The 14,291-nt window shown below is 43.3% G+C and overlaps 1 protein-coding gene across 1 annotated transcript; it reads left to right on the top strand.

Annotated features, from left to right (window-relative positions):
* The first annotated feature begins 3,694 nt into the window (after positions 1 to 3,694).
* DMRT2 (doublesex and mab-3 related transcription factor 2) lies at positions 3,695 to 13,257 on the top strand. Its single transcript, XM_063128556.1, has 4 exons — positions 3,695 to 3,883; positions 6,975 to 7,515; positions 9,337 to 9,439; positions 12,094 to 13,257. Exons 2-4 carry the CDS (start codon positions 7,018 to 7,020, stop codon positions 13,143 to 13,145), a joined length of 1,653 nt encoding a protein of 550 aa, XP_062984626.1. The 5' UTR covers positions 3,695 to 3,883; positions 6,975 to 7,017; the 3' UTR covers positions 13,146 to 13,257.
* Positions 13,258 to 14,291: the final 1,034 nt, after the last annotated feature.

Here is a 14,291-nt window from a genome sequence, read left to right as displayed (position 1 = left end):
TTATAGTACACAAGCACCTACTGATGGAAAGTGTTTTCACTCTAGATAACAATTATTTAAAGTCAATCGTAGTCGGGGATCGCTTGCCTTTTTATTGTGTTTGTTTTGTATTTATGGAACAACCTCATTTTAGGTTTCACCCACTTCTGCCTTGAAAATTCGTTTTGGGTTACACAGATTCTCCCCCCTCTCCCCTGATCTTGATGTTTCTTATAAATCGTTTACAAAACTAGTGATGGCGTGCGGTGGTTTAGGAAAAATAAAATAAAACGGTTGCAACAAAGTTGACCCCTGCGCACTCTCGACCTTCGGCTTTGCACAGGTGCTTTAACAAAGGAATAGCGCTTGGCGACCACAGATGCCAGATCCCGAGAAAAGGATCGCGGTGTCCTGAGGGCCCAGTTTTAAAGACACACGATGAACGTATAGGATTGCGCCCCATTGAAATCGAGGGCCCCAAATCAATGTGTTTTGGCTTTTGATGTCTCATGGGAACGGAACAGAGGATAAATAAATAGATCTCGCAGTGCAGTGGAAAATTACAACGGTATAGTTATGTGCTCAAACAAGACGCTAAGGCTGCAGTCCTCTTAAAACACACTTACTTGGCAGTAAGCCCCATTGACTTCTATTGGGCTTACCTCGGAGTACATAACTATAGGATTGCGCTGTCAGAAGTGGAAAACAGGTATGTTCTTTATTGTGGATGCCCTTTCTAACAAAACGCATGAACGCAAGAAGAAAGCCTGGGGACCAAAGCATCCTTCTCGGAAAAAGGGGGTTAGATCATTCTGACGTCATCTTTCCTGTGCCGACGCCAAAGCTGCTGATAGGGTAGAATGAGACCTTTGCTGCTGCGGGCTACACTTCAATGAAACTTCCCGAGGAATAATTCGTCAGCGCCAATCCGAAAGCGCCCCTTTTTTAGAAGGATTTCTAGCGATCTATTATTATTATTATTATTATTATTATTATTATTATTATTATTATTATTATTACGAAAGGTGAATCGTTCCACGTGATATTTTGGCATTTCTATGATGAACCAAACTTTCCACCTTGACCGTTCTTGCCAAGTGAACCTGAGATAGCAATAAGGCAAAAGATGGCCTTTGTTTTAGCCAACTCTTCCCCAATCTGGTGCCCTCTTGGACTACAGTTCCCATTAGCTCCAACCAGGATGACCAGTGGTCGGGGGTGATGGGAGTAATAGTCCAACACACCTGGAAGGCACCAGCTCTTCGCTGAATCACAGCGAGAGCTTTCTGTGTTCCTTGTTTGCTTTGGCTGAAGTTGTATGCACTCTTAACATACTTCTGGGTAAACATGCATTGTATAGGATCGGGAATGCTTTCAGCAACCACTGCCTGACCTCAGTCATATGCACCCGTACTGGAGAGTAAGTCCCATTAAAACAAAGCATGAGTAATCATGCTTAGGATTAGGCAAAAGTGGCACTTCCTACACGTGATGCTGAGAACTCTCTTGAGCTTGCATCATTCCTGAGGAACACGACTGGTGCTGTGTGGAAGCGACAGGCAGCCACTGACCCATGGTTTGTGCACTGCGTTGAAATCTATATTCTTTACATTCTTAGTTTATTTTATCTTTGCAATATATCTGCCACGGAAATTTATTGGTGTCGTTTACTAATCCTTTGTCTTGAGAACGGCACTACTTTTCATTTGGACCAGTTCTATGGCTGTAAAGGCTAAGGTCAGAATCCACATCATCACACCACTCAATATTGGTTGATTAAGGGTGCAATCCTATGTACTTTTAGACAGAAAAAAAGTCCCACAATTCCCAGCATCCCCCATAGGACTTCGCTCTAAATAAATTATCCACCGGAAAGTTGAAGGCAATGGACATCTGAACTGTTGGATTGCTGTCCCCTTCAAGTTTTTGAAATAATTTTTCAATAGCCAATGTCTCACATACCTAGAGCAGATTGTGACAAAGGAATATATGCCAGGTTTATAGGGGAGAAAAAAACTAGCTGTGCCTCTCTGTTGATACTGTTAACAAAAGAAGTATATTAAAAATTTAAATGCACATAGATACCCATACCACAGGGACAAACTGCACAATTAAAATGTCAATCGGAGACTATTTGTTCTGTAACCTTGAAAGATTATATCAGCCACTGTGATTAGACAGTTTTCCTTGAGTTTGTTTGTATTTATATATGACTCTGCAAAGATACAGATATATAAACAGTATAAGCAAGTTATGTGTTGTGTGTATAAAGCTGTCTCTGAAAATAGGCCATAATTTTGCTGTTAGAAAACATTATTCTATTTTGCTTTAAAACTATTGTATATATAATTTGTTCAGACAACTGTTAGCAAGGCTTGGTTTTATCTAATACTCCATTTAACACAGCCCTTTATTTTCATAAAACTAAGGAAAGGTCTTCCCCGATATTCAGAATAAACAGGACCATTTCTTTCAGGTCCTTCTTTAATATATGGAAATAAATGATGTTTGAAAGAATAATTAACACAAACGGATACCAGTTTCTCGTTTCTAAATGAACTTTACAAAAAGTAGAAAGAAAAGTGAAGGTAGACTACCTAGCTCACTCTCATTTCAATCGTTGCAAATTTGAGGTTGAATACAATATTAGTCTTACTTAAGTCCCATTCATTTCAATGGGTCTACTCTAACATTGAGACTAACATTGACTACACCCTGAGTTTGGATCCAGACAAACAGTACAATCTTATGCACGCTAAGTCTCGTTTAACACAATGGGGCTTACTCCTGATTCACAGGGTTTTGGAACTGTAAATTAGTTGCACTTCTGTTGAGATCAATGGGACTTCATGTCATGACTAACTTCTCCGATTTATTTCAATAGAATTTGTCTGAAATGAAGTCCAATCTATTGTTTGTTTTAAAATGAAAATTAAGTGGGACGTTGCAAATAAAATGTAAAACATAATCTTCTTTGTTCTGACGCCTGTTTTTTTTTTTTTTAAGTTGTGAAATGATCGTTAGCATTTTAAGAGGGAAATCCGCATTAGCTACAGAGATTGTAAACTGGTTTCAGATTCCGTAGATTTCTTTTTATCTTTATGACGTCAAAACATTTTCACGGCCAGTTCGATTCTCCCCTGCGGCTTTTTATAGTTATGGAAGATGATAATTCTTTCCTCCTTTTTGTCCTTCAAGAAGAATGCTCACCTCTGCGACGAAATGTATACCTCAGCCCTGCTTTTGTAGGTTCGTGTTACTCTCCCCACCCCAAGCCTAAGTGACAAACAGAGCCTTTCACACATTGCTCATTTTGCTGCTGATGCTGGTAAATAAAAGGTGACCCTGCAACAAAGCGGAGGGGGGAAAATACTCCCCCCCCCGCTCCAAACAGCTGCATGCAATCTGGCAAAAACAGCAGAAGGGGCGGGGACTTAAGGAGGAGGGGCAATCCGAATGCCCTCGCAACCAATCAGAAAGACGATGGCTTGTCAACTCACCAATTGGTTGGTCGGGCGTCCTCGACCTGGGACTGATAATATAGGGAAGCTGGGCAGGGCTGTGCACAGCCAGGAAAGAGCGCCGTTGATCATCTGTGCGTGCTGCTTTTGGCGAGGAAAGTGCGCCTGTTGGCAAGTCCGCACCCGAAACTTCACAGTTCCTTTGTCTCTGAGTTGCTGCTGCATCTGCGGAGCGTCAGAGGTTTGGTGTCTCTTCTCAACAACTCCGATCGCTGCTTCGAAAGACTGCTCTGCACTGCTGCAGGGCGCGGAGACGCTGCTGGCGACCTGGTCCGCGTTGTGGCGCGTCGGGTCCTCTGTACGCGTTCAAGTCCAGTAACAGTCAATGGAGTGAATGACATTGCCGAGCGCTTCTGCAACCAGCCCGGGACGCAATCGCTTTGGTGAGTGTGCAGTTGATGATGGGAAGGAAGGTGTGTGCGAGTGTGCTCGCTCGCGTTTGCCTGTATGCACAGAGCAAGAGTGTGACAGCAGGGCAGTCCCGGGGGGCGCTTCACGCTGTGATGCTCCCCCACGATGGCTGGTTTCAATATATGTAGTGCCACTGGAAGCTGGGGGTAAATATGCTAAGTGTGCTTTCTCCTCTCATTTTTCTCTCTCAGGGTCACTCAACCTATATAGTTTCCAGGAGCACCTCTAGAAATGTACACTTCAGAAATTGCTGTCGGGAAGTATATGGTGGGGTGGTGGGTGAGAAAAGTAATATTTTTTGGTGCCTATTAAAAAAGAAAAGAAGGGGGGAGATAAGGCTTTCTTACTAGTGTGACAGCCCACTGTGTATTTTTGGAACTTTAGACCCATTGAGTTCATTGGGACTGACTCCCAAGTAAGTGAGTTTAAGATTGCAGGCCTGTAATATTTCTGTTATAGGATCATAAGGCTGCAATCCTAAATACTCTAGGAAGTGTGCCCTATTTAAATGTGTCAATTTTCCATGTGATTTTAAAGATGTCAAAGTCGACAAGAGATGAATTTGTATTGAGTGGAATGAGACTTTTTTTTTTTTTACTTTTGTGGTGTAGATCCCTTCAGTGATTGCTAGAAAGGGTGGGTGAGTTCTATCTACAAACATGCCAAAGAAACCTATTCTACCTACAAACATGCCAAAGAAACCTGCACGGATTTCACAGAATAGCAACACCAGTGCTCACAACACAAACTCCTGGCTAAAAATAGTTCTGTTTTATATCGTGAAATAATTCTGTTCTATGGAAATATAATGAGTATAGTCCTGAACTCAAGTGAATAAGTCAGTGATTTGTAGATTGGTGGATACTTTTCAGATTAGTGTCATTCTTCTTATATAACATGCAGAGTTTTATACTTGTATAGAAATATATAATTACTCTTGGAGAGAAAGTAACCCACCAATCTACAAATCACCGACAGACATAATAGAATTCGTTGGTTGTGGCCTTAGCTAGACCTAAGGATTATCCCAGGCAAATGGAGGGGTCATCCCTGCCTGCTCCCGGTATCCCCTGTGTGTCATTTGGATGTACAGGGATGATCCTGGGACGATCCTGGGAATATAGGCCTGGTCTAGCCATGGCCTTTGTTTCAGCTACGCTGATATCCAAATAAAGCTGCGCAGCAACCCTAAGCAGGAAATCAAGTCAATCAATGGGATTTATTTCTGAATAAAAAAATATGTGTTTAGGATCGAAGCTGAAGTCCACAGCAGTCTTAAACATCATAATAGGATATCAGTGTGTGCTTTATGTCTGAGCTAGTTGATGCGTTTTCAAGAATGAAATGGTGATTCTAGTGGACGCTGGGGCTTTATGAAAACAGTACTGGTAGATGGCTTTCAGTCCGAATAGATTACCCCCAAACAAGAGGAATAGATATAATAAAACTCTTTTCACAATTACAGAACCGTAAGGCTGGGCATCATCTTTAATAGGACATATCATCATCATCATCATCATCATCATCAACACATAGGTTTTTTTAAAACAACAACAACCTCGAATGTGTATTATTTTCCTGCTCTCATGGCATAGCAGAGTTTTACCAAACTCCATGTATTGTGGCACCTTAAAGACTAACACATTTATTCTGGCATAAGCTTTCATGGACTATTTATCAGATGCACGTACGCATGCAGAGGCTGCAAAGTGAAATCGTGCAGTAATAACGTCTTGCTTGTAACCCTAACAGGGTAGCGTGCAGTGCTGAGAAGGCCTGCTCACACCTAGCTTTAAACATGACAAGCAGAAAATGCATGTCGCCTTTACATTGTCATAGATCTCTCTCACACGCCCACACCCTGTTCAAAACTGTTTTGGGGCAGGTGTTTAGGCAGACAGAATGCTGGCACGGTTCCTGAGGGGAGAGGAAGGTCACCAGCTCTCCTCTTGGGTCTGTAGAGATGCGTTTGGATAGAGCCCGTGGCAACGTCCCGTGGTGACTGCGCACGGTTGTCACATCTTCCCTTGCAGGGCCATTAGCAGGGTGCCGGACGGGCACAACTTCAGCTAGAACGAAGAAAACAGGCTTAAATCATCTGACACTAGAAAGAGGAACGTCCCTTTTCTCTCTTATCTGTCACAGCAGACAGCTTCGGCTATAGGGAGGTATAAAAATGTAATAAATAAATAAATAAATCACATCGCCTAACAAAAATCCTCGGGGTTCCTTTCCTCTCCCCTGCGTCGCTCTAGCGGGCATGAGAACCTGGCTGTATGTTTGAGAAAATGTGTATCTGGGGGGCTACTTTTTGTGGCCGTCGCGTTCCTTCTCCCCGTCTTCCTACGGAGGCGCCCCTCCAGGCTCGTGAATAGCAGGGTTGTGACGAAGCGAGTCCCTGCTTAGGCCATTAGGAGCGCGGGGGGAGGCAGGGTTCTTTATGGCGGAGGAACTCAGAATGTGGCCTGTATCGGTGCCCAGAGCTGCCCCTCTTCCCCTGGTGACAGGAGCGGAATGAGTTGCGACGGCATCGCAAAGAGTCCCTCTGGGCCTTCGATATTTTCTAGCCCGGGCGTGTGTCGGACGTTGTATTGGAAAAGTGGCGTTTTGTTCGTTTTTCTCCGCTAGGAAATATATGAAGACTTGCGCGAGGGCGGGTGTGCGAAAGGGAGTGAACGAGAGCGAAGTCTCAGATTCGGTGCGTGCGTGTGCGAGAGAGCGACAGCATGAAGGGTGAGAGGGCAAGAAAGTCCTTCCGAATTCAAGGCTGCAATCCTGTGCACGTTTAGACAGGGAAATGTCCTACAACTCCCACATGGCTGGCTGAGGAATGCTAGGAGTTGTAGGGGTTTTTTTCTGTCCGAGCAGACATAGGATTGCTACCCGAAGCGCCTTGGAGGACAGCAGCAACTGCGGGAGCCGGAGCGCGGGTTGCGCCTGAGAAAGAGCGTGGCGCGGCACGCGCGCGAGGCGGGCTTGGGCGAGGCTCTTTCCTTATTGCGCGCCTAATCCAAAGGCGGCGCGGGCTGTCTTTCTCTCCCTCTCCCTCTGTGTGCCTTGCAGTGAGCGCGCTGGAGGAGAAGGCGGGAGCCGCGCGGCGCCAACCATGGCTGAGGGGCAGCAGCAGCAGCAGGTTGCCCGCGGCGGGGACGTCTGGGAAATCGACGTGGAGAGTCTGGAGGAGCTGGACGAGGTGGAGCAGTGTCCGGCGGCGGAGCAGCGCCAACCCCGGCTGGAGGCTGACGAGGACGACGACGACGACGAGGACGACGACGAGGACGACGGGGAGGAAGACGACTTGGGCGACCCCGACGATGGGGCAGCCGGCGACCGCCTTCGGGGGCCTCCGCTTCCTGAGCCGCAGCTGGCCCCTCCTCCGGCATCGACCGAGAGAGCCGCGGTGGCCGGGGAGCCGCACACCCGCAAGCTGAGCCGCACGCCCAAGTGCGCGCGCTGCCGCAACCACGGCGTGGTGTCCTGCCTCAAAGGCCACAAGCGCTTCTGCCGCTGGCGGGACTGCCAGTGCGCCAACTGCCTGCTGGTGGTGGAGAGGCAGCGCGTCATGGCCGCCCAGGTGGCGCTGCGCAGGCAGCAGGCGACCGAGGTGAGCGTCCGCTCGGGGAGAGCGCGAGCGCGAGCCTGCTGCACCCTTGCAGGCAGATCCGCCCCCTTCTTTTTGCAAAGGAAAAGCAGCTCCGCAAAGGTTCCGCCCCCTTCCAGCCTCTCTCTTCCATACAAAGGAATCGAGGTGGAAGGTCTGGCAAGTGGTCAGGAGCAGAATCCTAACAGGTTTACTCAGAAGTCAAGTTCTATTTCTTTTCCTTGGATCTTTCTTGACTTGACATCAAGTGCTTCGCCGGTGTCGAAAGCAATGGGACTTAACTTCCAAGTAAACGGGTTGTAGGATGGGGGCTGTGAGCCTGGAATTGAACTGGCACGGAAGACGGTGGGGGCGTCTTTTCACCTGGACTTACAGGACCGGGATCCTCAACACACTCAAAGGAGTCTTAAACTTCGATGAACTGTGTTGAGGATAGGGCACGGCGAAGGTGGCCGGAGTGATACTAGTGAGTGCCAATTAAGAGATGCGTTTTCACTCCAGATCGTGGGCAAGAGACATTCCGCCCCCCCTTTTAATGAAAGTCATGTATTTTCATTCTGTCTATTGATGCCTGATATCACTGCTTGTGAAAGGAGGGTTGACGCTGCAGTACTTGGATTTAAGCTAGGGCTCTTTCCGTTTAATGTGACCAGATCTCTGTGTTTGGTCTTCAGCAGGACTGATTCTGCTTCAATCCAAGTACTATGACTTGGACTTCGGAGTGTGTGAATCTAGGGGTCCTCATCTTTGCTCTCCAGCTTCAAATGCAATGCCTCCTAGGACTTCCCAAAAGGATTTAATTAAAGGCGAGATGGGCCTCAAGTGCTTGCGGGTTCCTTGTGAGAGAAATATTCCCAATGCGGACATTTCCACAATCCTTTCCTTTAGATTCCTCGGGGTTTTGTGCACAGAGGTTTCAGCAACCCCACTTTCACACACACACATACGCACACGGATCATACTAAACTGTACTTTAAATTCGATCAAGCACTGTTATTTAAGTAACGTCTCTGTCAAACCTTTCTATGTCATGCACCGTTGAACGGAAGCATGTCCTAAGAGCTTTTTTCTTAAACAAACATCTGATGAGTCATGTACAACAGAAAATGCAATTTACATTTTTGAGCGTGTAGAGTAGTATACTGTCTGTCCCCTCCTCTGTGGTTTGTTTGCTACATTGGGCAAGTTCCAGCCAAAGTTAAGCACTTATAAGTACCATTGATTTCAGTGGGAGAGAATCTTATTGGCATCAATAGGACTTTAAGGCTGCTATGCATACTTACTGGGGAGTAACTCCATTAAAACTCACTTGGATACTTCGGAGTAAACGTTAACAGGCTAGAGCTGCATAGAGTTTTGGCTGGATCATTTGTGCGGGTATTTGGAAGTGAAGTCCCTTCCCGAGTCATAGCTTGACACCAGGGCCCTAAACACATTGACTTAGAAGGAATCCCATTAACATCAGAAGGGCTTACTTCCGTGTACTCTGTTTAGGGTCAGGTAGGTTTGATGAATGCACATGTAAATCAGGACAAAGAGTTGTATTCAATATTAGTCTAAATTAAGGCATATTCATTTTAATGGGTCTACTCCAAGTAGGACTAGTGTTGGATAAAACCCACTTTCCTTAAAACAACAAGAAACCTCCTTATTTACAGATTAGGAAAAGTACTGCCCTATTTTCATATCACAACTGAAAATAATAATAATAATAATAATAATAATAATAATAATAATAATGCTGCAGGGAAGATTTTATTAGGGAAAGAAATAAACTGTGACGCTTCCTTTGACTTATTCTTAATTTTTAATTTTCTTTACTAGGATAAGAAGGGGCTTACTGGGAAACAGGCTAACTTTGAGCGCAAGACAGTGTACCAGAGGCATGTCCGGACACCCAGTTTGCTGGCTAAAAGCATTTTAGAAGGTAATACACTTTGACGTTTGGAATTTTTCAATCTTTAGCTATCTTAACTGCCTATTGTTGTTGCTGTTGATATGTGAAATACCTAACACTGGCACTTCCTTGTATTACTCTGATGTTAACAGATTGCTAGACAAACAAATCCACAATCTAATACAGATTTCAATGGGTTTAAGACACTAACTGTGTTGGATTGTGATCATGCATGTTAACTGCTGGAAAAAATATCTGCAGGAATTCTTTGTATATAAGTGTAGTAATTGCATCATGACCACAGAAGGAATCAATCTATGGAGAACAATGATAAAAAAAAAAATATTATATTCTGCTAGAAAGAAGCACAGAATCTGTTTATTTGTTACCTGGGGATCTGAGAGACGATTAACACTAATATGGAAAATACTGAACTTCATGCCACTTTTCTTCAGAAGAATAATCAAGATAAATTAGGTAAAGACGGTCTAGACTCTAGAGGAAAGTAGAAGAAAGCAATACCTAGAACCAACAGCTTCTAATTAACACCAAAGATAATTCAATAAGATAAAAAAACTCATATCATCCCTGTCAAATAGGGAAATGCATTTTAATGATTGGTTTTCTCCCATTCTGCCTTGATTTGAATTAAACAGTTGACTCATTAATGAAAATACTGCTGTGATATTTTGAAGATTTGAATAAAAGTAGCATTTTACTCTTGGCAAAAACATATAAACCAAAACACTATTCCTTGAGAAAATTATCTTTTAAAAGTATTTAATTTTTATGTAAACATAAACATAAATAAGTAAAAGCAATTTTAATATAAACATCAATATAGCATTGCAATATTTGATGACATTTTTTATTTCACTGAATAATAGCTAAAATAGTTTATAGCAGAAATACTAGGTTTTTGGAAACAATTCCACCCTTACTGCATCCCTTTTATTTGAAGTGTAATACAAAATTTTAAGAGGTTGCCAAATCTTTACGAGCCAGCCGCAAATTGATCTAGGTTTAGTTTCTTTGCAGAGGTTGTGTGAATGCATCATTAGAAAAGGTGTTGAAATTTTATTTATTTATTTAAAATTATTTATATCCCACATTTCAGGATACAAATTCTTCCAAGGCCTCTTATAAACAGTGGTGTAATGCATCCAGGGCTTATAAGGATGAAGCACTAGTACTTTTTAATTATTATTATTAGCAGGGGTACTGACATCATCTGCCATCCCACCCTCAAACTTCCCTATTCCTCCTGAGCTGCAATCCTCACAGTGGGCTTGTTCTCACATTCACAGAGAGGGAAATAAGCCATGGTGGCATATTTCCCCCTCTACATGTGCTGGTTGTGTGCCGGAGGGATTTGCATAATTACCCTTGATGGCGCTACTTGCCCTATCATGTGAACCCAGCAAAGGTAGTTTGTTTTAGGGTTCTGGGTTGCTTGTTAACCATGGCAACAAGCCACACTTGCCAGTTTCTCTCATTGCTTATTTCTCCCTCAGTGATCATGTGAATCTGGTCATTACCTGGGCCAGGACTGTACATTTCTGCACACTTGTTAGGCAGTAAGGACCATTGAATTTAGTCTGAGCTTAACTTCCAGATAAGAATGTGTAGGATTGTGGTCTAGTTACACAAAATGATCTTGTTTATCTCTCTTTCTTTTTCTATTTGGCCCAGTATTCACATTCTCTCCAGATTACTCTCTCCAGGGGACAACAATCTTTCTCACATTCCTTTCTCTGATTTGTCTTAACTTTCTTTCTCTTTTCTCCTAGTACTCCTTGGATTTTTTCCTACCATCTCTGTGTACATAGCGATTCATCTTTAGAGAATAGAAATGCACCAGCTATAGGTATAGATATCTTTGGCAATGATATTGTAACGGTCTCAACTGAATCAATATAGTAAAATGGGAAGATAAAGGTCCTGTCTTATGGTGTGGTTTTGAGGTTAATAGCGTGGCTTTGGACATGGTGAAACGTGATTAGTGATGGGGACAAAAAGCATACATCACTTGCACTTCCAGTTTCTGCACCCCTTGTGTAATGTCAGTAGGACAACTTGCACATCCTCTCCTATAGTGAGATGTGTGAACTCCTGATGCAAAGATGGCTCATAAATGTTACTGTGAAGGAAGGTTTGCACGTTTTGCTTTGGATGTTACTTGGGAAGTGTGGCAAGAAGTGCAGGTCATTCATGTTTTCTGCCCCAATATCTCCCCAATATCTGAAGGCACCCATGGATAAGGATCATAAAGTATTGTGTATGCTTAAAAGTACTATACACATGGCAATAAAGCTTCAGTGACCATGCAACAGATACAAGGGGCTCATCTACACCAAGCAGGATATTGCACTATGAAAGTGGTATATAAAAGGCAGGAGCCACACTACGGCTTTATAGCGGTATTGAGGTGCACTGATAACTGTTGGGGCCCATTGACACATGCCATATGCCGCTTGCATACTGCTATATCCTGCTTGGTGTGGCTCCTGCCTTTTATATACCACTTTCATACTGCTTTCATAGTGCAATATTCTGCTTGGTGTAGATGAGCCCTGGGTTCCTTCCACACAAACATCCTCAGTATTTCACTCTTTCTTTTTATAAAGCTTTGGTTTCCCCCCTTGTATTCAAATGACTAATTCCTTTTATTCCCCACCCCCCAGGTTATCGGCCCATTCCAGCAGATCCATACCTTGGAGGAAATTCATCCTTGCCACCTCCTGTGAGTGACAGAATGAGAAAAAGGCGAGCTTTTGCTGACAAAGAGCTGGAAAACATCATGCTTGAGAGGGAGTATAAAGAAAGAGAAATGATGGAAGCCACGCAGGCTGCTGCCTTTTTCCTGCCTAACCGCATGGTGCATGGGACTGAATACAACCCGTACAAAACTGCGTTTAGCCCTAATCAGGTTGAAGCTTCCAATAAGGAGTTTTGTGGCTTCCTGCCAACGTGCCTAGATTTAACTATGCAGTATTCAGGTTCAGGGAACATGGAGCTGATTTCATCAAATGTGAGTGTAGCCACCACCTATAGGCAGTATCCTTTACCCTCCAGGTTCCTGGTGTGGCCAAAGTGTGGCCCCCTCAATGATGCCCTTCTGTACCAGCAGTGCCTCCTCAACGCTACTGCAGTCCAGTCCCTCAAACCTGGAGCAATCTGGGATGCCAAGGCTTCACAAAGTCAGGATTGTCCAAACCCTGAACATGACATGATGCCATCCAAGAATGAAAATGCATTCCTACTTCCTCATGTTCGAGATATTCAGCCGCCTCAAAATGAACTCCAGCATGTCCCTCAGGAGACTCGTGAGAGGTCAGCCTTCTCACCCCCCAAGAGGACTTTCTCACAGATCTCTGACAAGGAGACCCTGGTTCCTCAGGAACACTCTCTCAGCAAGATCAGCAAAGAAATCACCAAGCAGCAGCTACCAACACTGCCCTCCAAGTATAGTCCGTTCCATTCATTATTCCAGCAGACGCTACACAACAAATCAGGCCCAGAGTTAAAAACAACGTTTGATGAAGCATCCAAGAAGTACAGAGAGTGTAACATCAAAGAAAACCAAAAATACAAATTCACCATTGACAGATATGCAAAGGACTTTTTGGGGGTGAAACAAGTTGTAACAAAATTGTCAACAAATGAGCCTCTTTCATTTTCTGTTGAATCAATTCTTAAGCGACCGTCTTCAATGGTCACCAATGTGTCTCAATAGATATCTGTTGACTAGATAGATACTGTGACCTTCAAATGTCTCAAGCTAGTGTATTTGCACTTAAGGTGGAAATCCTGATCATATGTACCAGGAAGTAAATCTAACTTCTGAGTAAAAATGTTTAGGATTGGGCTGCAAGATACTTCATGCTCTGCTCCAAAATGTAGTTGGAAGATGTTCCAGTGATTTGTCTCAGTAAAGCAGTTTAGGATTATAACTGATATTGCACTGGTATCAGCTGACTTCAGTACAGCTAATAATATATTTACTGCAGGTTAAATGCATAAACCACTCGTGAATTGGCAGTTCCCAAACTTTTTAGTATAAAGATTTTTGCCATGCCCTCTGCAAAGTTGATGTCCATTGCTTTATGTCATCACAATTTTGTATAAAATAATTTGGGATGTAAATGGTAATTTTAAAGTGTACATAAATATGCATGTTTTCATATGGAAATAAATATATTTAATTGTTTTGCAACTAAAATGGGGTGTCCTGGTTTTTTGTTTTTTGCTTAATTCCCATTCCCCACCCCAAACATCCTGTATATCCACTGTTTCCCTATGGAGAACAACAAAGACCTTGGTCACAATCCAGATTAGGGTTACACCCATTAAAATCACTGAAACATATGTTGGGTTGTAGTTTCTTTGTACAGTTTTACACTGTTGCTTTTGAGCATACACAAACTTGTTACTGTGGAGTAGATAGATGGTGGGGTTTTTTTTTTTGGGGGGGGGGGCGTCTTATTTCTTTTCCATGCTATCTTCCTTAGATCTCTATTTGTCAGCAGAGGAGAAGGCATAGGGGATGCCCTGTCTCAAATTTAGTATTAGAGTGAACTCTGAGTAGTATTAGAGGCACCATTGAGCAATAACAAAAATATGGCTTTGTGACAACAAATCTTAGCCACTGTCTCAATTAGTTTTCTATAGGCATTTGTTTATTGACACAAATAAGACATGCAAGATCACACTAAAATAATAGTAAAGGGGTGCTTAGATGGGCACGTCCAAGTAACCACATTACTACGAAGTTACTTAATTGTACAACTTTCTAACTCAGTATGCTTGACATTAAGGTCAATAAACACAATATCATTATACAATAAGAGAACCTACATGTCTCCCAATTTATATTAGGTTG

Source organism: Elgaria multicarinata, chromosome 6, assembly GCF_023053635.1.
Source record: "Elgaria multicarinata webbii isolate HBS135686 ecotype San Diego chromosome 6, rElgMul1.1.pri, whole genome shotgun sequence".
NCBI classification, from domain to species: Eukaryota; Metazoa; Chordata; class Lepidosauria; order Squamata; family Anguidae; genus Elgaria; species Elgaria multicarinata.
The sequence above is the reverse complement of the archived record's forward strand: the minus strand, read 5'-3'. Positions and strand labels throughout refer to the sequence as shown.